Genomic DNA, 27,508 nt, shown 5'->3' on the forward strand with positions numbered 1-27,508 from the left:
TGGTCACTGTTCCCGAAATGCTCCCCTACTGAAACTCATTCCCCAATACCAGGTCCAGTACAGCCCCTTCCCTCTCCAACTCCTCAGACCCTGCTGTCACCCCTCATCCCTGCTCTCCCTCTCCCCATACCCTGATCTCTCCCACATCCTGTACCCTGCTCTCCCCCTCTCCATATCCTGTTCTTCTACTCCCTGTCCTTCCTCTCCCCATGCAGTTTGCTCCGTCCCCCCTACCCAGCTCACTGTCTTCCCATACCCTGCTCTCCCCCTTCCCATACCCTGCTCTACCTCTCTCCAGACCCTGTTTTCTTGCTTCCTCATACCTGCGCTCACTCTCCCCCACATCTTGCTCTGTGCTCCCCATGCCCTGTTTTCCTTTCCTAAACCTAAACCAAATGATTGGTGCAATAATTGGGTGACAAACAGCCTCATACCCGATAGTGCTTAATTGTGTTTAACTTCTTTATGCCATTTTCCAGAACTTGTGATGACTGGTCAATATCTTGTAATATTTGGTTTCCTCCATTGTGAACAAATTCTAGAATCAACACAGAAACAGTAAAATAATTAGTGAATGGGCTTATCTAACCAGGCAGATATAATTAGTGTGCCACCAGCAGTTAAAGTTCATCATGTGAGGTGAAAATGACCATCATCATCTGGGGTGTCGGTTTCAGTGAGTATGTCAGTGACTGCTGAGGCTGAACATTCTGCTGCAAATAGGACAGGAACGTAGGCGACTGAGTTTCGGATGAGTTTCTGGCTCATGATTTCCTCCCCTTGCTTTTTCTCTTTGCCTCTGATATGCACTTGCTTTCGAAGGAGTCTGCACCACTTTGGTTGAGCCATGTGCAGTGACCCTGGACGAGTTTCTCTCAGGACTCAAAGTCGAGATCAAACCCCCCCAAAGTGAAGCCTTCAGAATAGTCTTGTAGCACTTCCTTTGAGCTGCATGATGGTGCACAACACACTATTTTCATTGGTGAGCAGGTGCCAAGGATTCAGGCTACATGTTCAGCCTAACTCAGTTGTGGCTGTCTCAATGTGATGTGGATGCTTGGCATGCCTGCTCGGGCGAGCACCTCAATGTCTGATATTGTGTCCTGCCATTTGATCGTCAATAGCTTCTGAAGGCACAACAGTATCTCCCACCCAACTTAATCACTCTTCCAACTTCTTCCATCGGGCAGGAGATACAAAAGTCTGAGAACACGCACGAACAGACTCAAAAACAGTTTCTTACCCACTGTTACCAGACTCCTAAACGACCGTCTTAAGCACTGACCTGATTAGTACTACACCCCTGTATGCTTCACCCGATGCCGGTGTCTGTGTGTTTATATTATGTACCTTGTGTTGCCCTATTACGTATTTTCTTTTCACGTACTAAATGATCTGTTTGAGCTGCACACAGAAAAATACTTTTCACTGTACCTCGGTGCACGTGACAATAAACAAATCCAATCCAAAGGCAGTTCCAGTGAAACTGGTTGAGTTTCTTGGCATGACAAGGGGTTCAGAAGGACTCTGGTGAAAATTTTACCAGCAGTTGAGGGGAGTGAGATTCCTCCAACTGTAGCGAGATTGGCGAATTCCTTTCCATTTGTACAAGTGGATAATGGAGACATCTTTGTGTTCTTGCAGATTGGTTCTTTGCTCCCACATAGACTGAAAGAGTTCAGTGAGCTTCTTCACCAGGCACTGACCTCCAGCCTTGTAGACCTCAGTTGGGATAGCATCATTTCCTGGAGCCTTGCCGCGAGACAGGAATTTAATTGCATTTGTCATTTCCAACAGCATAGGAGAGTGATGGGAGATGCCAGCCAATTAGCACCCTTTTCTTCTGTGGTATAAATTGTTGTGATGGTTTGAAATTTAGCATTCTTGTGTTTGTCTTGGTGAATGTGAGGTGAAAAGCTTCAGGAACATGTCTGTTTTAGTAATATTCAAGTTCTGTAACATCAGACAATAAATACATAGTGCAGCATTCTGTAAACAACCTCCACACTCAGTGGCCAGGTTTGACCTGGTGGTGAGGTTCACCATGATATCTGTCTCCCCAAGATAAAATTACTGTAGAAGGTTTGCAGTAAATTGGAGGAGAAATATGTTATCGTCACTTCCACTTCCTAAAGTGAAGATGAACCACAGCAGAAAGAAAAACAGTGAAGTCAGTTTCTCTGAAAGATGTTAAGTAAACAGATTGGAAGATATGAAACCAGCATTATGGTCTTGGTATCTTACTAGCTTTCATTCTTCTTTTCTTTCTCCTCCATGACCAACAGAACACGAGACAATACATTTCATCCTGTATTTCCTCACATCACTGTAACCTCCCCCCACCCTGTAACCCTCTGAGATCTCTGCTCTCCTCTAAATCCAGCCTCTAGCCCATCTCCTGCTTTCATTGCTCCAAAACGTGCCCTCTCAGGTTTGGGCCACAATTTTATGCTCCCCCACCCCAGCAGGTTCCTTGAGGGTAGGAGGAGGGGAGCGTGAAAATGCAGTCCCTTCCGGGTTCCCATCTGTCTCGACCTGGCATAATTTTACGCTGTGGCAGACAGGGCCCCGGGAAGCCCACTCTGCCCCAATTAAGGCACTTAAGCGGCCATATAATTGCTAGTTCCTGCCCAGTCTCAATTTTGTGGTTGGCAGGCGGATGACAGCTTGGGAAGGAAATGTGTAATAATTATAGAATCATAGATGTTTACAGCACGGAAACGGGCCCTTTGGCCCAGCTTGTCCGTGCTGCCCAGTTTCTATCACTAAGCTAGTCCCACTTGCCCGCATTTGGTGCATACCCCTCTATACCCACCCTGCCCATGTAACTGTCTAATTGCTTTTTAAAAGGACAAAATTGTACCCGCCTCTACCACTGCCGCTGGCAGCCCGTTCCAGATGCTCACCTCTCTCTGTGCGAAGAAATTTCCCCTCTGGTCTCTTTTGTATCTCTCCCCTCTCAACTTAAACCTATGGCCTCTAGTTCTAGACTCCTCTACCTTTGGGAAAAGATTGTTGGATCTCGGGTGAGAGACCGTCCGTCTGAAGCCCTGTGCTCACCGGGGGTTGCTTTCCCCTTAAGGCCCACTGACCTCCAGCACCCCCTCCCCTCAGTCTATCCCCCATTACCCTGAATGTCTCCCTCATGACTCCCCAGGCGTTCCCTACTTTCCACCCTGGGGCCCCTGCTCCTCCGTTCGCGGTACTTAGTGCCAGGAAGCTCCCCGCAGTCCCACGTCCAGCCACAGAAGTGCTGTCTTGCCAGGGCGTCTCCAAGGGGTACTTCCTCCTAAATGAGGTAAGTCCCGTCTAATGTCAATCAACGGCAATGTAATATGGCATTGGGACTCCTGCAGTCGGCCGGGATGTATTCCCCACTAACTCTTCAGATGGCGGGGCCGAGCCCCACCATCCTAAAATTCATGATGTGGAGATGCCGGCGTTGGACTGGGGTGAGCACAGTAAGAAGTTTGTAACACCAGGTTAAAGTCCAACGTGTTTGTTTCAAACACTAGCTTTCGGAGCACTGCTCTTTCCTCAGGTGATTCACCTGAGGAAGGAGCAGTGCTCCGAAAGCTACTGTTTGAAACAAACATGTTGGACTTTAACCTGGTGTTGTAAGACTTCTTACTGTCCTGAAAATTCAGGCCTTGGAATTCTCTCTCCAAACCTATCCACCTATCTTTCCTTAAAACCTACCTCTTTAGCTAGGCTTTGGGTCATCTAGCTTTATAAATAAATTTAGAGTAGCCAATTTTTTTTTCCAATTAAGGGGTAATTTGGTTGGCCAATCCACCTAACTTGCACATCTTTGGGTTGTGGGGGTGAAACCCACGCAGACATGGGAAGAATGTGCAAACTCCACAAGGACAGTGACCCAGGGCCGGGATCCAAACCCGGATCCTCAGCACTATAGTCCCAGTGCTAACCATAGCGCCACATAACTTAATATCTTCAAATGAGGCTTGGTGTCTGATGTTTTTGCCTTATTATAATCTGTTAGGTGCCTTTGGATAGTTTTATTTTGTTAAAGGCTCTATATAAACACAAGTTGTTGATGTGTTTACACTTCTTGGTAAGACCCTTTTTGGTCATATGTGGAGAGGCCATTAACCTGACCCAATGGGGTGGTTTCTATTACTCCACTCCCATTGGACACAAGTGCCCCAGTCAAGTACTGGATGTTAACCTGTGGTCAGAAGCCAGAGTTCAATACCTTTCATTATTGAAACATTAGTTTTTATTTCAGGTTGTGAACTGGAACTGTTTTAATAACAACAAGCAAGGAGGTTTGCAATTTGCATGGATCCATTGAATTTAGATCAAGTCCTGCAAAGAAGAGGTTAAACAAAAATTGAACTGAAAATGTAAGAGGGAAATTACCCAGGTCGATATCTTCCATTTGAAACCTCTGAGAGTAACCGTATTTGCTGAAGAAAGTGTCAAAAATCTTCTCCTTTGCTTGTCCTATCGTGTCACAATCAAGAACATCTACTTCAAGAGTGGGCGTGCTATCCAGATCACTGTCATAATCTGCCTCAGTGTTCAGTTGAAATGAAACATCCAATTTCTGCCAGGAGAGAGATCACAATAAGTTGTAATAAGGCCGAAGACATTAAAGACTGTCTTCACCATTTTGTCATTGTCGTTAACTTCCTGGTCTGAAAGCATGGAATCGAGTGAGGAATCATTCCTCAGTAATAAACCAAAAAAAGTAGCAAGAATTCAAATATGGTGAAGGTTATTTAAGAAGATTAGAAACAATACGGGGAGGAGGTGGTGTCGTGGTATAGTCACTGGACTAGTAATCCGGAGACCAGGATAATGCTCTGAGGTCCTGAGTTCGAATCCCACCATGGCAGATGGTGAAATTTGAATTCAATACAAATCTGGAATTAAAAGTCTAATGACGCCCATGAAACCATTGACGATTGTTGTAAAAACCCATCTGGTTCACTACATGTGACACCAGATCCACACAGCGATGCGGTTGTCACTGAAATGGGCGAATAAGCCACTCAGTTCAAGGGCAATTAGGGATGGGCAACAAATGCTGGCACAGCCAGCAACGGCCACATCTCAAGAACAAATAAAAAAAATTACAGGTCTGTTTATGACAGGAAGGATCAATGGTCAATTATGGGTATTTTATACATTTAGGGAAGAAGGCAGAAATGGGTTTGAGGAACTAACACTGCTGGGAAGCAGCTATTCCAGGTGGCACAAACGTTCGCCTTTAAAAAAAAATCGTTCATTTTCATCTCATGCAGCTAGTGCCTGTGTGAACTGCCAGGAGCTTTCCCAAGGTGGATTCTCAGAATGTATTTGTAAAGTTTCGCACATCATATCGTGAAACTATTTATAAATGGTGCTAAGAACATTCCTGTTAATGCCAGAATTGCTGTTGATTCAAGTTACACAGTCAAATGAGAAATGGGAAATGAGAAATGAAAAGCCTGATTTCAATAGTTGAGCAGAATTGGAGTGTCAGGTTGCACCCATTTGCACCAGGAATGGTGCACCAGCACTGCTCACCCTGGCTTCACACTCACTGTGGTCTGCTGTCAGCTGGTAATTAGGCACCCTCCACACTATATTTGCATCTACCAGCAGAGTTTTCGCAAGAAACCAACCCCCCTCCCCACTACCCAGGCCTCTAACCCCACTGCATTAGCATCTTCTAGTAAGAGTTTGCTCAAGGGTGCTGGATTTTCCTACCTCTTGGTTCAATGAGCTGGGAGGATTGCCCATTATACCCTAATGAGGCCCAAACCTGATATCAGTTTCAGCTTCCTCCGTTCACCAGCATGGTACTGGGACGAATAGTTGAATGATGAGCACAGGTTGCATAGACTACATTTTGTATTCCCTGGAGTATAGAAGGTTAAAGGTCACTAAATTAAGGTAATTAAATGATTAAAGGAATCAGGATGTAGAGAGATAAAATATTTCCTCTGGTGGGGAATCTTAGAGAAAGGCCATTCAGGGATAATTTCAGGGAAAATTATCAGGGATAGTGAATGGACCACTGACGTCACGACTGATTTCGGCCATGTTTCAAACAGTAACCCATCCCCCCACCAATCACTCATGGGGCAGGTGAGGTTGATCCACAGAGCCACAACAAAGCGTCAGAACGTCTCTGAACTGTACAATGTACTCACACGTCAGCTTTCGTTTGTTGGTCGCAATCCTGCTTCTGACTCAAAAGGTGTGGATTCAAGGACCACTCATGTACACTTTAGGCCTACATTCAAGAGCAGTCCCTAAAGGGTACTGCACTGCCAAGAGGCATAGGCCATGAAATTTGATAACCCTGAAAATAGGTGTGAGGATTGCGATGTTTCAGATAAACTTTTTCCTGCCTTCTAACTTACACCATAGTTGCATCCAGCCAGAGCCATGCATGTTGTTGAGTAGCCGTATGCCTGAGCAGAGAGTGCCTGAGCAGAGAGTGCACCACTGAAAGCTAGTCTTTCCTGAAGGGGAGGTGGATTCTGGCTGTAGCAGGTGCTGGAAGTCATTCTACAACTGATTCTGGGGAAAACACAGCAAGAGGCCAACATGGCAGCCAACATGCTCCAGTATGGAGGAGAAAGGTTGTCTATGCACAGGAGGCCCTCCAGACAAAGTTAGCAATGACAGTGGTAGCAGACAGCTGTGACAGTCACTGCCAGGAGTTTCAGCTTGAGGACCTGCATAAAGTGTCGCAAGAAGTTCAATGATCTCACGTGAATGATCAAGCTCAGTGAATGTGTCTTGTTAGGAATGTGTAAAGTTAACAAGTTTTAACAGTGAACTTGAGATGAAAAGTAATGGAAAAGTAACAACGCTAGCAGGCACCTAGACTTGCCCAGTAACAAGATTAGCAGGAGTCTAGCGACATCGAGGTGCAAACGGCCAGATCATAAACATTGTTTACATGACATCAGTGGGGCTATATGAATTATAACTTCTAAAGGCAAGGACTTTGAGCAAGGTTGACGGCATAATCTACAGAGGGGAATATCAAAGAGATTGAATACAATAACTGCTAGCACCTTCCCTGGGGAAGGAGACTAGTTCGCCATTCAACAGCCAGACAGTTGGATTCGAGCCACGGTCTGTTCCATCTAACAGCCACGGCAAATTGCAGATATTCTCCCCTAAACGTTGCAGTGAAATTAGGAGAGAAATTTTCTCAAACTTGGCACCTAAGTGATATTTTGTGTTAAAACTAGTAACTGGATTTGACCCATAGAGTTACTAAAATTGAACGTTGCTTGGGGAAACGGGGTGTCTCACTGAGTTCAGGGAACGTGGGTATATTTTGGGAGAAAGAGGTAACTTCAGGAAAAATGGTGTTTGATTATTCATGTATTTAAGTGTCATAGTGTATATTAGTTTTTTGTTGTATTTTTTCTTTTATTATAATAAATATTCTTTATTAATTGTTTACACAACGACCGGACAGGCTCCTCACTGGGTTCTTCATTGTTTCCTCACATTAATTCAAAACAAAAATACATTGCAAACCAAAGCCCTTCAGCGTTTTGAGACACACCCGCAGAAAACATCAGCAGGGTTCCTAACTATCCTCAAATCTCATTTCTTACTAACTGCACCACCAGTCTCATACACTGGTCAGTGCACCATATACTCCACCACTGATTTACCAACAATCTCTTATAAATCTGTGGGTTTGGGGGACATTAATGGGATTGAAGGTGGATAAATCTCCAGGTCCTGATAATCTTCATCTCAGAGTACTTAAGGAAGTGGTGCTAGAAATAGTAGATTAACTGGTAGTTATTTTCCAAAATTCTTCGGAACATTGAATGGTTCCTACGGGTTGGAGGGCAGCTAACATCATTCTCTATTCAAAAAGAGAGGTAGAGAGAAAACGGGGAACTATAGACCAGTGAGCCTAAAGTCGGTAATAGGGAAGTGGCGAGAGCCCATTATCAAGGATTTAATCGCACAGCATTTGGAAGGCAGTGGTATAATCAGACAAAGCCAGCATGGATTTACAAAAGGGAAATCATGCTTGACAAATCTACTACAATATTTTGAAGATGTAACTAGTAGAGTTGACCAGGGAGAACTGGTGGATGTGGTTTATTTAGACTTTCAGAAGTCTTTCGACTAAGTTACTATGTAAAGTTAAAGCGCATGAGACTGTCTTGAGATGGATCCAGAAAACTGGTTAGCAGACAGGAAGCAAAAAGTTGGAATAAATGCGTCTTTTTCTAATTGGCATGCAGAGACTTGTGGGGTACCACAAGGATCTGTGCTATAATCCCAACTGTCTGCCTTATATATTAATGATTTGGACGAGGGAACTAAATGAGGTATTTCCAAATTTGCAGATGACACAAAGTTGGGTGGGAGGGTGAGCTGTGAGAAGAATGCAGAGATGCTTCAGTAGAGTTTGGACAGGCCGTGTGAGTGGGCAGATGCAGTATAATGTGGATAAGTGTGAAGTTATCCACTTTGGTAGCAAAAGTAGGAAGGCAAATTATTACTTGAATGGATGTAAATTGAGAGGTAGATACTCAGAGAGACCTTTGTGTCCTTCAGTCGCTGAATGTAAATGCGCAGGTACAGTCGGCAGTAAAGATGGAAAATGGTATGTTATCCTTCATAGTGAGAGGATTTGAATGTTAGAGGTTTACTGCAATTGTATTGGGCATTGGTGAGGCAACACTTGGAGTATTGTGTGCAGTTTTGGTGTCCTTATCTAGAAAAGGATGTTCTTGCTATGGAGGGAGTGCAGCAAATGTTTAACAGGCTGATTCCTGGGATGGTGAACATAGAACAGTACAGCACAGAACAGGCCCTTCGGCCCTCGATGTTGTGCCGAGCAATGATCACCCTACTCAAACCCACATATCCACCCTATACCCGTAACCCAACAACCCCCCCCCCCCCCCCCCCCCCCCCCCCCCCCCAACCTTACTTTTTTAGGACACTACGGGCAATTTAGCATGGCCAATCCACCTAACCCGCACATCTTTGGACTGTGGGAGGAAACCGGAGCACCCGGAGGAAACCCACGCACACACGGGGAGGACGTGCAGACTCCGCACAGACAGTGACCCAGCCGGGAATCGAACCTGGGACCCTGGAGCTGTGAAGCATTTATGCTAACCACCATGCTACTGTGCTGCCAAATCAAATGTGACTGTCATATCAGGAGAGACTAAATTGGTTAGGATTATATTAATTGGAATTTAGAAGGGGATCTCATAGAAATTTATAAAATTCTAACAGTATTAGACAGGGTACATTCAGAAAGAATGTTCCCAATGGTGGGGGAGTCCAGAACTAGGGGTTAAGTTTGAGGATAAGGGTAAACCTTTTAGGACTGGGGTGAGGAGAAATGTATTCACCCAGAGAGTGGTGAACCTGTGAAATTCACTACCATAGAAAGTAGTTGAGGCCAAAATGTTGTGGAATTTCAAGAAGGAATTAGATATAGCTCTTGGGGCTAAAGGGCCTTTGCCTGTCCCAGTGCTACCCCAGTGGTTCCAGCATGTTATCACTGTCAATATTTTCAAGGCTAGCCCAGAGGCAGGATGTGCATTTGATGAGCCATCGCCATGAGGATCTGCTGCCATTAAGGGCAAAGGGTGGCCCAGTTGCCAACTCACGAGAGGGCCAAGGTTGCACATGAGTTCTGCAGCAGAGGATTCAGATGATGACTTTGATGGGCGACGTTCCAGAAGAAGGCTCATTGGTATGCACAACAAAATGCTTTGTGTTCAGGGGGGTCTGTCAGAAAGTCAGTGGTCAATGTCAAGGAGCACGGAAAAGGCTGACAGCAGCTTGGCATAGGACTTTGCACAGAGTTTGGAGTAGAATCTTCCCAGTGCAGAAAAAGTGGCCAACTCCATTAACACACTGTGGACCTAACCATGAGCACCCAGGAGATTATGGCCTCCTGGGGGAAACCCTTCTCCTCTCTTGCTCTTCAAACATCTTATCCTGTTCTGTGTCACCGCTGCTTATTTTTCCTGTCACATTGTAGGAGGATGCATATTACTGCACCTACGCTTGGAAGCAAGTGATCTATGCATATTCCTTAAAATCAGGACAAAGTCCTACAGCACGTGTTACCCTATTCCGTTTCAACTTCAAAAATTTTAAACAACTCTGAAAACCAACAATTACCTCTACAATTGCAGCAAGGGCTAGTAGAAATCAATCAGCAACTAAGCTGAATTGATTGATGAATCCTGAAAACTACACTGATGGCAGTCCTTGTTGTTGCTACTCAGGTGTGTGTTCAGCTGTGCAAGGTTATGAATGTGCATTAGCTAGAACGTTGAAGTCCAAAATGGCAGCACTGGTATCCACTAAATGCTCCATGTTGTGCCCAATGTACGTACTTCCAGCAGACTCCCCTTCATCAAAATGGCATCCAACGTAGCCAGCGCCAAAATAGTCTGTGCATGTTGCAGTGCCATTTTTGGAGGCACAAATGGAACTTGTGGCGCTGAGAAACCAGATAGAACATAGAACATACAGTGCAGGAGGCCATTCGGCCCATCGAGTCTGCACCGACCCACATTAAGCCCTCACTTCCACCCCATCCCCATAACCCAACAACCCCTCCTAACCTATTTTTATGGACACTAAGGGCAATTTAGATTGGCCAATCCACCTAACCTGCACGTCTTTGGACTGTGGGAGGAAACCGCAGCACCCGGAGGAAACCCACGCAGACACGGGGAGAACGTGCAGACTCCGCACAGACAGTGACCCAGCAGGGAACCTGGGACCCTGGCGCTGTGAAGCCACAGTGCTATTCACTTGCGCTACCGTGCTGCCCCATATATTGTACAAGATGTTACAAAGCTAGATTTCATAAACGTCATCTTTCAACTAAGATGTTAATTTCAGAATAATTTGGAAAATCCATGACCAAATTCAAGCAAAAACAGGTGAATTGGTTATTTCACTGCAGAATTTAATTAATCTGAAAGTGGCTTTCATGTTTGTCTACACTGCAATTTGAGGTAATTTGCTGTGTGGAATGTGCTTAGGGGATTTTTGGAGAGATGCCAACATGCCACATAGATGCAAGCTGCCCCTTCTTTCAGACTTCCGGTGGTGGCAACGCGCTGAGCAGTCACAGAAAAGGCAGCCTTCCTCCTGAAAATTTGGAAATTGCCACGATCCAGCCCCCACCCTCCTCCAAGATCATCGCAGACACAAAGAGATGCCCGCAAATATCTCAAAGAACTGAAGGGACGGCAGAACTAGTAAAAGTCTGGAGAAAACAATCGAAGCGGCGAACATGCAGAGCGAAATAGAGCCGATCGCAGCCGATGGGGACGGGTCACCTACACACATGCCGGACTATCTGCCAATAAGCTCCTAACACAGGAGCTCTTCAAACACAGATACACAATTAAAATGAAATGAATGAAATGAAAATCGCTTATTGTCACGAGTAGGCTTCAATGAAGTTACTGTGAAAAGCCCCTAGTCGCCACATTCCTGCGCCTGTCGGGGGAGGCTGGTACGGAGTTGATGGCGATGGAGAAGGCAGCGGGAGAAGATGCTCTAGTCCCCTTCAAGGAGGCGCTGGAAAATACGGAGCAGCGTTTGGAGGCACAGGAAGCGATGATAAAGAAGCTCAAAAAAGCAGCAATTGAACATTGGAGATGGAGGAGGCAAGGTTGGCACTGACCCAACGAATGCTTAAGGGGAAGGTGGAGGATGATGATGACTGGTCGCGCTGCCAAAGACTGCAGGATAGACCTGCTGGAGGGTATCGAGGACAGGAACCCCATGGAGCATGTCCTCCAGTTGGTAGGCAAGCTGGTCGGTGTGTGGCAGGAAGGAACATCCCAAACCCCCTGAGGTACACAGGGTACATAGGCCACTCCGGCTGAGGCCCAAAATGGGAGAGCAGCCATTGGACACCATTGCCAAGCTGCATCGGTTCCAGGATAGAGAGCGGAGCATGAACTGGGCAAGACACACACAGTCCTGTAAATGGGAGGAACACTCGATCCATCTGTACCAGGTCATTGGGGCAGTCCAGGCCAAACACCTGTTCAAATTCAATGCATCTAAGGCGGCCTTGTACAAGAGCAAGGTAAGGTTCGGCATTCTGTACCCGGCCAAGCTATGGGTAACTTTTCAGGGCAAAGAACATTGGGCTGGCTTCTCCGCTCCTGAGATTAAGTGTTGATGCCGGGTTGGGTTAGTGGACTTCTATGAAGGAAAAATTGGCACCGCACCTGGACCAATTCTCCGACCATTAAAGGTCTAGCACCGGCACCACATGGAAAATTATCAATTCCACCGGGAAACAGTGCCGGAGTCGCCGGGTTGGAGACTGACAAGGCCAGCGTCCGAGCAATGCCACCTCACCCTCAGCCATGGCTCGCTGTGACTGGGCCAAGCTCTGGAGCACCGCTGCTCTGGTGGCTCTGGTGCGCAGCTGCCTGTGACAGGAACCCTGTCCTGGGCCTTGGCCACCGCCTGCACAGATTGCCCCAGGCTTTGTACATCTTGACCCATGGTCGAAACCTTCGTCCCCAAGGCCTCAACCGTGGACGCCACCCACGAGGTGTTGGCCTGGGTGACACGCATGATCAATACCACCTCCTGCTCCTGCATGCAGTTGGGCTCCTCCATCAACACCTGAATGCTTGCTGACAACCCCATATGCAGTCCCTAGTTCTGCAACTGCATCTCCACAATCGGTGGGACTAGATATCCGAAACCCAACTGGACGGTAGCTAGTCCCTGGGGTCGGCCTGCCCTCTGACTGTCCGCGCCCTCGGGGGTTCCAACCTCCACCTGATGTACTGCAGCATGTGCGTGGTGCGCACCATAGTGCCCCAGGAGCCTCTTCCCTAAAGTTCCGAACCGAGATGCATCTCTCGGATGGTTGGAGATAGCTGTGATGGAAAGTCGGTGATTTCCCAGGACTCGAGCCCAAAGGTGTCACGGGATACGGGTCAAGGGCTCCCGCCGTGTCCTCATCGCCGCCGCTCTCCACTTGTGACTGTGGTCGGAGGAGACCAGAAGGTCCCGTGCCATCACCAGGTGACCCGTCCCTGCTGCCAGGGGTACTGTCGGCTGGCGCTGCCCTTGCCAGTGGTACGCTCCGCAGTCCCCATCCGGCACCAACCTGTAGGGGCTACTGTGTGCGTTGCCCTTGGGTGGGCTGTGTATCGCCCCTCCAGTGGGTGGTGGCTACTTGGGGAGGGGGTGTGGGTGGTATGGAGGAGGGTGGTATGTTGGGGGGAGTGGGGAGAATAGGTGGAATGCGGTGGTGGTGGGATGGGGACACCCATAAGCCCGGTGTCACTCTGCAGAACCATTGGCCAAGGTGAGTGGTCAGTGGGGTGCACAGCAAGGTGGCTGCCTTCCAGGCCGTGACAGTGACAGTCCGTGCCTGCACATTCCCGTCCTGTGTGAGGAGGTCACCCCGGCACCATGGTCTGTCCCCTGGTTAACCCCCGCCCACCCTGGCAGCACTCCCCATGGTCGAACCCCTGCATGATCTACCTTCTTTCTTTCTCCCTCATCAGCCAGGGTGCCTGTTTCCTGATTTTTAAAAGCACAGAGAACCTCGCCGCCGGGAATTCCCCCTGGCGGAGGCGGAGAATCGCGGAGGCCCCAGATAATACCAGGTCAGGCCTGCTAATGATATGCGAACGGCATTTACTGTACTTGCAGAGTGGAATGCCACACTAGTCAGCAGGCTAGCACAGAGAAATGTATGGAGAAAGGGGGGGGGGGGGGGGGGGGGGGTAAACATGGCACAGCACCAACGGGGAGTGCGCGTCTGGCAGAATGAGGGGTAAAACCCTAGGCATGGGGGTCAGAAGGGGGAAAGACAGGGGAGAGAAGTTAAGGGGAACGGGTGGGAGGCACCAGGTGGATAGGCAGGCCCGGGGGAATCGGGAGTGTAGAAGGGAGGGGAGGAAAGGGCGGGGTGTTGGGAATGCTGATTACGGCAGATTGCACATGGTGACAACAGGAACAAGGATAACAAGAATGGCCATCTTGTATGGCTCCCAAACAAAGGAAAACACCGGTGTGCAGGGGCATATCCACATGGAGAGTATGGTCGACCCCGCAGGAGGGCAGTAACCCCCTATCAGGATAGTCACCTGGAATGTCAGGGGACTTAGCCGCCCAGTGAAAAGATCCGGAGTCTTCACCCATCTGAAAAGCATGAGGGACAATGTGATCTTCCTCCAAGACACGCACCTGTGGAAGAAGGACCGACTGAGGCTAAGAAAGAACTGGGAGGAACAGACATCAATCATGCTGCGGGATGAGGGTTCGGGCGCTGGTGATGCTGCTCAACAAGAGGATGGCATTCATGACGACAAAGACAGTCATGGACCCAGGGGGACGGATGTCCCGAAAGACGCGTTGTTAGGTCATTTGGACATTCTGAATTCTCCCTCAACGTAGTGTAGCGACTAGGAATTTTCACAGTAACTTCATTGCAGTATTAATGTAAGCTTACTTGTGACAATAATAAAGATTATTATTTTGTCATGGAGTATTCTGGAAGAGGCACCAGTGATGCTTTTTAATGTGTATGCTCCCAATTGGGACCACACGGAATTCATAAAGAAAACCATGGCAGTAAGCCCCGACATAGACTCCCAGACGCATTATGGGGTGGGGGGGAACAGGGCCCACGGATGGACAGATCCAGGTCCAAATCAGGCAAACAATCGGCCATGGCGAGAGAACTAAAAGCCTTTATGGAGCAGATGGGAGCAGTAAACCCATGCAGGTTCACACATCAAAGGGAGAAGACGTTCTCCTTCTTCCCCCAAGTCCACAGGGTCTACATTAGGATCGACTTCTTCATAGTGAGGAAATCAGTGCTTCCAGGGATAGTGGGAGCGGATTACTCCGCAATCGTAATCTTCGACTATGCTCTACATTACGTGGATGCGAGATTGAAGATGGGCTGGGCTCAGCATTCCTATGGAAGCTGGACATGGCCCTCCTTGCTGATAAGGCATTCTGTGAGAAGATACCGCAAGCCATCGATAGGTATGTAACCTGCAAAAAAATGGGGAGGTCTCACCCTCCACACTTTGGGAGACACTGAAGGTGGTGATAAGTGGGGAAATTATTGCGTTCAAAGATAAGGACAGGGCGGCTGGGCAACAGCTGATTGACTCCATACTGGAGGTGGATCGGTGGCAGTCCACTGTCCCGACCATGGAACTACTGGCAAAGAGGAAAAAGCTACAAATGGTCTATGACCTGCTCTCCACTGGAAAGCAGTGAACCACCTCCGCCAGACACGGGGGACCTTTTATGAGCATTGGGTCAAAGCCAGCCACCTGCTGAGAAATAGCTCAGGTAAAGGACAAGAGCAGCAGACTAGTCACAGCACCAGAGGAGATTAACACCGCCTCACAACCTTCTGCTGAGAGCTGTACACCTCCGAGGCGCTGAAGGTGAAGCAGTTCTTCGATGGACTGGACATGCCGGTCGTGGGAGTACAAAGGGGATTAAGCCTGGAAGTACCATTAGAGATGGGAAAATTATGGAGAGCATTAGCTCCATGCAGGCAGGGAAGCTGCCGGGGCTGGACGGATTCCTGGCGGACCTCGACAAATAATTTGTACCAGCACTGCTCCCGCACCTGTGGTCGACTCACTATCAAGGGGAACCCTGCCACTAACGCTGGTCCAGGCCTCAATATCACTGATCCCTAAAAAGTACAAAGACCCACGGTGTGGCTTATAGAAACCCATATCATTCCTGAATACTGACGCCAAACTCCTGCAAAGCCCTTGGCGAGGCGGCTGGACAGCTGCATACCAGAGGTAGTCAGGGAAGATCAGATGGGCTTTGTCATGGGCAGACAATTAACTGTGAACATCAGGCACCTGCTGAACTTGATCATGACCCCAACTGGGGAGAGAACACTGGAGGTGACTATCTACCTGGACGCAGAAAAAGCCTTTGACAGGATCGAATGGAAGTATCTCACAGAGGTACTGGAAGGATTTGGGTTTGGGCCAGGGTTCACTTCATGGGGGAAACTACTGTACAGCGCTCCCATCGCGAGCATACGAACAAACACCATCAACTCTGGATACTTCCGGCTGCAAAGAGGAACGAGGCAGGGATGGCCCTTATCCCTGGTACTGTTTGCTCGGAGCAGCGAAGGGGCGGAGAGGTATCCAAAGGGGAGGCAGAGTCTCATTCTATGCGGATGACCTGCTCCTCTACATCTTAAACCCTCTGGACAGCATGGAAGGGATAATGAAATTCCTGAAAGAGTTCGGAGCCTTCTCAGGTTACAAACTTAACTTGAGTAAGAGTGAGGTTTTTCCTGTGAACCCGCAGGGAGGAGAAGCAGAGCTGGGGGGGGGGGGGGGGGGGGGGGGGGGTGGGGGGGGGGGCGGGGACTGGCCCAGACCAAATTCTGATACCTGGGGATCCAAATTGCCCACGACTGGTAATGGGTCTACAAGTCAAACCTGCTGAGTCTGGCGGAGGAAGTTAAAAGGGATCCGCAGAGGTGGGACTCACTCCCACTCTCCCTGGCAGGTAGAGTGCAGACGATCAACATGAACAGGAGCAGCATGGTAGCATGGTGGTTAGCATAAATGCTTCACAGCTCCAGGGTCCCAGGTTCGATTCCCGGCTGGGTCACTGTCTGTGTGGAGTCTGCACGTCCTCCCCGTATGCGCGTGGGTTTCCTCCGGGTGCTCCGGTTTCCTCCCACAGTCCAAAGATGTGCGGGTTAGGTGGATTGGCCATGCTAAATTCCCTGTAGTGTCCTAAAAAGTAAGCCCAGGTTCCTCTTCCTGTTCAGATCCCTCCCGATTTTCATTCCAAGGCATTTTTCACTGCAGTCGATAAATTAATCATGGCGTTTGTGTGTGTGTCTCATTCTATGCGGATGACCTGCTCCTCTACATCTTAAACCCTCTGGACAGCATGGAAGGGATAATGAAATTCCTGAAAGAGTTCGGAGCCTTCTCAGGTTACAAACTCAGGTTCCTCTTCCTGTTCAGATCCCTCCCAATTTTCATTCCAAGGCATTTTCCACTGCAGTCGATAAATTAATCATGGCGTTTGTGTGTGTGTGGGGAAGTGCCCGCGGATAATGAAGAAGGTCCGACAGAGAAAGAGAAATGTGGGAGGCTTGGCCCTCCCGAACCTCCAGTTCGACCACTTGGTGGCTACTGCAGAAATAGCACAGAGATGGGTCAAGGAACCGGGAGCAGAGTGGGTCAGAATGGAGGTGAGTTCCTGCACAGGGACTTCGGACTGATGGAGAGGTCCACCATGGCTCCCATCTGTAAAAACCAGGTTTACCCTTGTAACAATAGGCGCCTCCTTCAAAAGGTAGAGATAGGAAAAGGGAATACTGACGGGTAGGACATGTACACGGACAGCAGAGCAGCAACACTGGGGGAACTAACAGACAAGTTCCAACTCCCGATAGGGAACAAACTAAGGTATGGCAGATCAAAAACTTCCTCTGCAAGGAAACAATGACATTCCCCCAGATACCAGGACATTCATTACTAGGCAGATTACTGAATGCGGGCGAACTCGGGGATGGAAGTTGTGCGGACATGTATGGACAACTATTAGAGGCGGTACGCTCTCCCGTGGTCGAGACAAGAAAGAAATGAGAGGAAGAGCTAGGCAGGGAAATAGGGGGAGGACACTGGATAGAAGCACTGCATAGGGCAAACTTCACCTCCACGTGCGCAGGGCTGAGCCTAACATAGGTAGAGTTGGTGCATTGGGCGCACCTAACCAGAACTAGAATGAGCAGGTTCTTCCTGGAGGTGCCATGGAGGCCTGGCAAGCCACAGCCACATGTTCTGGTTTTGCCCCAGACTTTTTGGCGCTGGATTCCTTCTTTGAGGCCATGTCCAGGGTTGTAGGAGTGAGAGCGGAGCTGTGCCCACTAGTGCCGGCCTTTGGGGTATCAGAACAGCCAGAGCTTTTCATGGGGAGGAGGGCCGATGCCCTAGCCTATGCCTCCCTGATCGCCCGCTAGAGGCTCCTGCTCAGTTGGCAACAAGCAGCACCACCCAGGGCTGCTGGAATTCTCAGGATAGGGAAAATACAGCACGCCATCCAAGGATCAGAGGAAGGCTTTCACAAAGGTGCAGGCTGTTCACAAACCTGCTCGCAACCAGCACGATGTGTGGGGTGTGGGGGGGGACCCTCCCTGAGGAGCACAGCCAACTACTGGACCCCACGTAGCTGAGTGGACACATCTCATAGATCATAGAACAGTACAGCACAGAACAGGCCCTTCGGCCCTCGATGTTGTGCCGAGCAATGATCACCCTACGTAAACGCACGTAACCCGTATACCCGTAACCCAACAATCCCCCCATTAACCTTACACTACGGGAAATTTTAGCATGGCCAATCCACCTAACCCGCACATCTTTGGACTGTGGGAGGAAACCGGAGCACCCGGAGGAAACCCACGCACACACGGGGAGGACGTGCAGACTCCACACAGACAGTGACCCAGCCGGGAATTGAACCTGGGACCCTGGAGCTGTGAAGCATTGATGCTAACCACCATGCTACCGTGAGGCCCCTAAAGCCTCTCGAGCCACCATCTGGCCCAGCAAGCGCTCAATAACATCCTTTTTTCATTTGTTTTTTCTCTGTTTGTTCGTTGGCAAATTATTTTTTGAACGACAGTAGTTGTAAATTCTAATAGATACAGGTTTCTATTTTATCTCGTTGTATAAAATAGGTTATGAAATGTTAAAACTCTATTAAAAATATTTAAAAGAAAAGGTGTCCCTCGTGGCAAGATGCACACATTAAGATCAGGAGCAGTTTGTCCACATGAGTAAAAGAAAAATAATTTCCTGCAGTACATAACGGAACCAAATTCCTCACACAGTAACACAAGACAGGGGAACAGTGGGTTTAAAAAAAAAAGGAACTGATGTTAGGTAACTTCATCTTTTTGTCAGGAACATAACTTTACAGAATTAAACCATTAAAACAACAGAAAAAAAGCAGAACAATGATTACTGATCTTCTGGAGTCAGGCCTCAAAAAGAAAGAACTTGCAACGCTTCCTGTCACAACCTCAGGATGTCTCGAAGCCAATGAAATACTCTATTAGCACTGCGGCTACTCTGTAATGAAGGAACTGAGGCAGTCACTTTTCATCTTGAAAGCTGCCACAAACAGCAATGAAATAATTACCAGAAAATTTTGTTTTAGGTTTGAGTTGAGGGAGAAATGTTGGTCAGGACACCTGTGGACTGGGAGTTTCACAGGTTTAAAGTAAATATTAATGTCTGACGGAGAGAACAGACATGGGGCAGGTTTCTCCGTTTGCCGACTCTGAAATCGTATTCGACGATGGGGCGGGCAATCCCTTTTGGCACCGAAATCGGGGGCGGCACCGGTTTTCAGATGCTCCGCCTCCATCAAAACGGTGTCATCGGTGAGTACGCCGCACGCCATTGGGGTGGCCTCAGGACATCACCTGAAGGCCCTCCCCCGATGCTCCGCCCCGGATGGGCCGACTTCCAAAGGCATGGGACATGTGTGCTCTGAGTTTTTGTCAACCTCACATGGCAGCTGCACACTGTGTCCAGCGCCGCCACAGTCGGGGAGGGGAAGCCGTTCCGCTGGCCGATGGGGCTTTGGCGGGGGTTGATCTGGAGGGGGCGAGGGGGGTTACGGGGGGGCACTATCTGGTAGGCTGGGTCCGCGCGTAGCCAGCACAATGTTGCACGGTGCGACCACTGCAGGTCGGAGGTGTGCGCATGCGCGGCTGTGGACCGGGCAATTCTACGGGCGCAGCACCAGTGCATGGACGGCGCCAACTTTTTCATCGTAAAACTAGACTCTTCCTCCGGACATAGCCTCAAAATCGGAGAATCGAACCGATAGTCTCAATTTAATTTATACTTTGAAAGACACGGGGTGGGATTCTCCGGTCGGCGACGCCAAAGCATGAAACGAATGCCCAGAATGTAATTTTTTGCCTCTGGGAGACACTAGCTGAAGACAAATTGGCATGCACCACCATGGTGATCAGTGGTGGCAGCAGCTTGGTAACAGACACCAACACCAAAAACAACCACAACGATATTCTGATAGCCACGTAACATGTAGCACTTGTGGTAGAACCTGCCTTACTCCAATTGGTCGCTTCAGCCATGAGCAAAAGCGCACTCTGGTGAACTTCCCTCATCTCCAATGGATTTGGAGATGCATCACCTCACGCAGATGGAAGAATGCCAATGATGCTGTTAGCAGCACCAGAGTTCTTCCCCACTGTTCTGGCTAATATTTTTGCCTCAAACAACATCAAAAGCAGATTAACAGGACTAAATATCAGTCACACATAAGAGATGGCAGAACGTTGCCTGAAGGTTGCCCAGTTTACTTAGGCAGTTTCATTATAACTGTGAACATTAGAGTTTATAATAAAAAAACTGATAGGAATTTAATACAGTTACATGGTTTTGAATATATTATTTAGCTGATTGCTCACTTGAAGCCTGTTTGATAGTTTACTTGTTCTCCTCAGCATTTTATGAATAGATAAAATACTTAATTAGTTAGATTTTTGATAAAGCCCCACACAGGAGGTGAGTAAGCAAAATTGGGGCTTATAGGATGGAAGAAATATATTAATATGTATTGAGAATTAGTTGACAGACAGAAAACAGGGAGCATTATGTACAGTTTTAGTCTTTTTATCTAATGAAGAACACATTTGTTATTGAGGGAGTACAATGGGGTTTACCAGACTAATCCCTAGGATGGCGAATTTGTCTTATGAGAGGAGATTGAGGAAACTGGGCTTGTAGGGCTTTGAAGAATGACAGGTAATCTAATTGAATCTTACGAAATTTCTTATAGGGAATGACAGGATAGATGTATGAAGGATGTGCCCCTGGCTGGTGAGTCCAGAAAGACACAGGGGACACAGTCGTAAAATAAGAGGCAGACCATTTAGGACTGAGGAGGAGGAATTTTGTCACTCAGGGGGTGGCAATCTTTGGATATCTCTACTCCGGAGGGCTGCGGAAGCATTGAGCATGTTCAAGACAGAAATCAGTAGATTTCTGGATACTAATGACATAAAAGTATATAGGGATATGGGAAAGTGGCATTGAGATAAATGATCAGCTATGATCTAATTTAATGGCGGAACATGCTCAATGGGCTGGATGATCTATTCCTGCTCCTATGTTTCTTAAAATTTTGGGTTTAAAGACAATGTTCTAATTTCACCCGTTTGCATTTTAAACATTAATATCTCAACTTCCACACAATCTTAGCAAGATCAAAAAGGAAACTTATGTTTTGTTATGCTCTTGACGTAGCATAAGCTGCTCCCTTGATGTGCACTCTGACAAAGAAAGGTTCAGACTTGGAGATAGCTTTAACACGTTTATTTAACTGTTAACAATTCTCATACGTGGATTCAACTCCACTGTTAATCCTGCTATAGCTACTCAGACTGACGAACCAGTCTGCTACAATCCAGGTGGTGGGTATGATGTATTTCAAATTAACCCTGTGTACACACGGAGTGTCTCCACTGGAAAGAGGAAGATCATGTGTGCTATGTCCTTTTATATGGGTTGGTGTAATGCCCTCCTGTGGTGGTGTCACCTCTGTGTGTATCGTGAATGCCCATTGGTAGTGTCCTATCTTACTGACCTATTGGTTGAATGTCTGTGTGTCATGTCTCTGGTGCTCCCTCTAGTGTCTAGCTAGTCTACATGTATTTACATTAACCCCTTGTGTATTTACAGTGATGCATATCACCACAACTTACATAAGGCTCCATTAGCTCATGAAGAATATCTAACTTGTTGCAATATTTCAATATATTTAAACCTTGTCAACAGGAGACTGAGGGCCCGATTCTCCCAAAAGGTCTGTAAGTTCATTTGTGGTGGGTTTTTCAGGCAGTTTCCCGCTGGCCCGCTCCCACCACTATTCAATGATACTTAGTCACTTTTTTAGGCCCTATTCCACATTTCCCACCGTTTAGGCCACACTTTGAATTTTTTTTAGCACTGAAAGGGTGCCCCGATCTCTAAGTGAGTTTGTGGGTCCCCCACATTCCCCACCCATGGGCAATATCACCCCAGACACACACATGGACACTATTCCACACCCCTCCCCCCCCCCCCCCCCAAGTGAGGAAAACCCACTATGGGGTCCCTGGGGGTCCCCCCAAGTCCCCTTACAGTGCCCACACTCTTCAAGACCTCCACCCATCACCCCCCAACTTCCCAGAGGACCCTATTTACCTGCCCCCTCCCCCTGGTCCTTGGCCGTGCACCTCTGGCACTCAGGCACCATTGCACTGCCACCCTGGCACCCAGGCTCCTCCATGCTTGGTAGTGCCAGGGTGGCAGTGCTGAGGTGCCAGCTGGCAGTACCAAGATGCCCGTGTTGGGCCAGGAAGCCAAACTGCACTTACCCTGCCCACCCTGGGGTGGAGCCCCCCCCCCCCCCAGTGCTGTTCCGCCTGGTCCATGTTGGTGTGGACCAGCACTGATCTGCGCCCAGTGCAGCCTCCCTGGGAAGCTGGTGAATCTAAGGAGGCCGGTGGATCCCCCGCAGGTAGATCCTAAAGTAGGTCTATGACCTACGTCCATGAGCGTCATTCGGTCATCCCCATTTGGGGCGGGGTTCCAGCTCCGATGTCTCGCAGTGGGTCGGAGAATCCCGGGAGGCAAGGAGGCAGTTGGGAGGCTCGCTGGAGGGCTTTCCTGGCATTGTCCGGCCATGTTGCGCTCAAGCAAGAGACCAACGTGGCCGGAGATTCGCGCCATGAATCATAGCGAAGCAGTAGATAATATTTACTGAAATAATTCTCTTTAACTCTGTTTTAATGATGAATTCATCAAATGGAGATGCCGACAAATATTTTAAGAGTCATGACACTGGTTTAAAATTAAATACTATTACATAGTAACATTACATATAAACAAGCAAAGTAAATCCTCAGAGTTTAGTACCAGTGAGAAGCTCCATCTTTATGCAATTAATGACGATGAATTAGGAAAGAGTAGGGCCCATTCAGGACCACAGTGGTAATTTGTGTGTGGAACTGGAGGATGTAGGTAGGATTCTAAATGAATACTTTGGCTCGGTGACGGTGTGTATAAAAATCAGGGATAAGGACTATAGTAAAATTAAAGCTATTAACACAGACAGAGAGGAGTTCTGAGTGGTCTGGCAGGCTTAAAAGTAGACTAATCGCCAGGGCCAGATGAAATGTATCCCAGGCTGTTGAGTGAGGCAAGAGAGAAAATAGCAGGGAAACTGGCAATAATTCTCAATTCCTCTCTGGCCACACGAGAGGTGCCAGAGGACTGGAGGATAGCCAATGTGGTACCATTACTCAAGAAGGGACTTAGGGATAAACCAGGAAACTACAGGCCAGTCAGTTTGACCTCAATGATGCGGAAACTATTGGAAGCAGTTCTGAGAGACAGAATTAATCTGCATTTGGAGAGGCAGGGATTAATCAAACATGATTTTGTCAAGAGGAGATCACGTCTGACCAACTTGATTGAAATTTTCAAAGCGGTCACCAGGTGTGTAGATAAGGGAAATGCATTTGATGTAGTCTACTTGGACTTCAAGATTTTTGAGAAGGATTTTTTTCACATGGGAGTCTGAGAGCGAAGGTTAAGAGCCCAAGGGATCCAAGGAAATTTGGCAAGCTGGATCCAAAATTGGCCTTAGTGTCAGGAAGCAAGGGTGATGGTCAAGGGTGATTGAGATGTATGACATTTTCAGGGGTATAGATAGAGCAGACAGGAATAAACTTTTCCCCTTGGTGAAGTAAGGTAAGGGGCAGGAGGTTTAGAGGGGATGTGAGGAAAAACCTTTTTATCCAGAGGGTGGTTGGAATTTGGAACTCGTTGCCTGAAAGGGTGAAGGAGTCAGAGATCCTCATAACTTTTAAGAAGCATTTAGATGTGCACTTTCGATCCCAAGGTATACAAGGCAATGGGTCAAGTGCAGGAAAATGGGATTAGAATAGATAGGTGGTTGTTTTTGACCAGCGCAGCTGTGATGAACTGAAGGGCTTTTTCTGTGCTGTCGGATTCTATGACTATAATTAACATGTGCCATGATTAAAATTGTACATACCAGAATTTGGAAGTCTGTAACCTCGCACAACAGCCAGTCTTCGTTTAGTGTGTGCAATGCCTTACCACTGATTGCATCCACTGGACCCAGGTTGATCCGTTGCTTTATTGCCGACACTAGCTTAAATAATGGCTCTCCAACAGATTCCTACATTTAGAAAGACAACAACTCTCATGAGAAATGCATATCAGCCGTTTAACGGAACCAAGTTATTAAAAGAAAGACTTGCATATCTATTACACCTTTCAAGACCTCAGGACATAGAAACACAGAAAATTGGAGCATGAATACATCATTCTGCCCTTCGAGCTTGCTCCACCATTTACTCAGTGCCATATTACAACTCTCTCCCCATACCCGTTGGCCTTTTGAGTCTAGCGCTCTGTTTATTTCCTTCTTAAATATATTTAGTGACTTGGCCTCCGCAGCTTTCGGTGGTAGAGTTCCAATTGTCCACCACCCGCTAAGTGACAAAATTTCTCCCCATCTCAGTCCTTAATAACCTACCCCTAACGTCAGACTGTGACCCCTTGTTCTAGAACCCCCTTCCCACCAGCCAGAGGAAACATCATCCCTGAAGGCCAATCTGCCAAGCCCTGTTCCAGAGGGCTTTACAGGCGAGTGCCTTTTGGAAGTTTGATCACTGCACTGATACGGGAAACACAATAGTCAATTTACACATAGAAAGCTCCCATATACAGCAATTTGATAGAGTCCATATTATTTGTTTTAGTGAAGCTAATTGAGGAATTAACATTGCTCACGGTAACCAGAATAACCCCTCTGTTCCTCTTTCAATTGTGCCAAGGGATCTTCCATGTGCAGTTGACTCGGTAGACCGGGTCTCTGTTTAATATTTCACCTGAAAAGTGGCATCTCTGATAATATATTGCACTCCTACATTGGGAAGACTATCAATTTCTCCAAAAGTCTGACAGTTTATTGGCAGATGTGAGTGAGTGGTGGGCAGCTCACTGGTTTCTGGAGCAATAACATAGTTAAAAAATGATGTGGAGATGCCGGCGTTGGACTGGGGTGAGCACAGTAAGAAGTCTTACAACACCAGGTTAAAGTCCAACAGGTTTGTTTCAAACACGAGCTTTCGGAGCACGGCTCCTTCTTCAGGTGAATGGAAAGGCTTGTTCCAGAAATGTTTATATAGACACAGTCAGAGATGCCTATGCATCTCTGACTGTGTCTATATAAACATTTCTGGAACAAGCCTTTCCATTCACCTGAAGAAGGAGCCGTGCTCCGAAAGCTCGTGTTTGAAACAAACCTGTTGGACTTTAACCTGGTGTTGTAAGACTTCTTACATAGTTAAAAAAGGACAACTCCACCTGTCAACACACCCTGTCCTTCAGATACAGTTCTCAGTCTGTAGGAAGTTTAGCCTGCAGATGGAAACTCTCTGTTTGCAATGAACTCAATTGTTTTAAGTGGAATTTCAGCAATCAGGTCCAAAATCTCAGGCTGACGTTTTTAAAAAAAAGCTTCCCTTTATTGCAGAAGTCGTGAGGCCAAATATAACATTCTTACTGTGACCTCAACCATGAATGACTAACTCAGCAAAGACTGGGATCCGAGACGTTTTTAACTGGTATAACACAACACCTGACCTTCCTGGAATGTTTGGGTCAGCACCATGTCTACTGAAATATTCACTGCAAACTCATCAGGGTCACAAAACTTCTTCCCTTCAGAGGACAGCTTTTAGCAAATTTATCAACTGTATAGTGGGTAGGTTTCAGAACCAATGTGCCAGGAAAGATGAATTCATAATCCCACCATGGCAGCGAGAGAATTTGAATTCAGTGTTTCTTTTCAATCTGAACATTAAAAAGCTGGGCTCAGTAAAAGTGACCATGAACATATGAATATACGAACATACGAATTAGAAGCAGAAATAGGCCACTCGGCCCCTCGAGCCTGCTCTGCCATTCGGCAAGATCATGGCTGTCAGATAGTTGGAAAAACTTCAGGGAAAGAAACTGGCTTTCCTATCAAGGCTGGAGTACATGTGACTTCAGTCCCACACCAACATGGCTAACTCAAGAAGTGCCATAGCAAGCTGCTTATGTCAAATGGCTACTCAGAAGTCCAAAAAATTGGCTCACCATCCCCTTGTCAGGGCAACTAGGGATGGGAAATAAATGCAAGTGATCCCCACAGTCCAAGAATTAAATAATAAAGCAGGATGATTTGAAAACTGAACTGCAAGAAGACATTTTACAACAGTCAGAATTACTACCATTATTCACCATGACTTTAAAGCACAGTATGAATAGTCCTTACCCTCAGAAAGCCGTACATGCACAGGGACATCCAATTGGTTAACAGTTTCTCAACCACCGTCTCTGTACGACGTAATAGCAGCTTTGGCTGGGCAGTTGATCCATCCATCAAATCTTTGAGGAGGTGATCAAGCACGCTTGTCAGATAAACCAACTTACTGTGAAATGCAATGGTGAGGAACGAAGCAAACCTACACCTGTTAATGACAAATAGTTGGCATTTTTAGAAAGGCATCAGGGATTCAGATAGTGCTCTAAAGTCAAAGAGTCCAGCTCAATATTTACTCTCTTGAACTCCAACATGGATGGAGTATTGTGCCAGTGAAGATATGACACCGGGGCATAAAGGGCTAAATCAAAGCTGAATTGTATTCCCCTGAGTTTAGAAGATTTAGAGTGATCCAATTGAGGGGCGGGATTCTCCCGTATCCGGCGGGTTGTGTGTCCCGGCAGGTTGGAGTGGCGTGAACCACTCCGGCGTCGGGCTGCCCCAAAGGTGCGGAATCCTACGCACCTTCAGGGGCTAGGCCCGCCCCGGTGTGATTGGCGCCCCGACATTCGGCAGGATAAAGGCCTGGCGCCATGCCAACCGGCGCCGAAGGGCCGCCGCCGGCCGGCGCATGTGCAGGAGCACCAGTGCATGCTGGCGTCAGGCCCGCCCGTGGATCGCTGGGCCCCGACTGCGGGCCAGGCCACCGTGGGGGCACCTTCCGGGGCAAGATCCCCCCGTGGACCCCCCCCCCCCCCCCCCCCCCCCCCAGGAACCCTGGAGCCCGCCCGCGCCGCCAGGTCCCGCCGGTAAGGGACCTACTCTGATTTACGCCGGCGGGACCGGCTACAGGCGGGCGGGACTTTTGGCCCATCACGGGCCAGAGAATTCAGGCGGCCCCGGCGCCCATTGAGTCGCGCCGGACCCCGCCATTCTCCGAGGCGGGCAGCGCGATTCACGCCACGCTGGATTTTGGGAGGCAGGAGAATTGGGAGGACGGCGGGGGCGGGATTCAAGCTGACCCCCGCCGATTCTCCCACCTGGCGGGGGGGTCGGAGAATCCCGCCCGAGGTGTTTAAAATGATAATTT

The 27,508-nt window shown here is 47.9% G+C and overlaps 1 protein-coding gene across 3 annotated transcripts in view; it reads right to left on the reverse strand.

The window, feature by feature from the left end:
• plxnc1 (plexin C1) overlaps positions 1 to 27,508 on the reverse strand; it is a 215,072-nt gene that overhangs the window by 38,947 nt on the left and 148,617 nt on the right. For all 3 annotated transcript variants that reach the window (XM_038810956.1, XM_038810957.1, XM_038810955.1), the window contains 4 exons: positions 26,431 to 26,626; positions 24,136 to 24,282; positions 4,384 to 4,570; positions 435 to 538 (listed from right to left, as the gene is read on the reverse strand). In XM_038810956.1, the coding sequence (XP_038666884.1) occupies positions 435 to 538; positions 4,384 to 4,570; positions 24,136 to 24,282; positions 26,431 to 26,626 (634 nt within the window). The remainder of the gene's footprint in view (positions 1 to 434; positions 539 to 4,383; positions 4,571 to 24,135; positions 24,283 to 26,430; positions 26,627 to 27,508) is intronic.

Source organism: Scyliorhinus canicula, chromosome 11 (genome assembly GCF_902713615.1).
Source record: "Scyliorhinus canicula chromosome 11, sScyCan1.1, whole genome shotgun sequence".
In the NCBI taxonomy this organism is placed as follows: domain Eukaryota; kingdom Metazoa; phylum Chordata; class Chondrichthyes; order Carcharhiniformes; family Scyliorhinidae; genus Scyliorhinus; species Scyliorhinus canicula.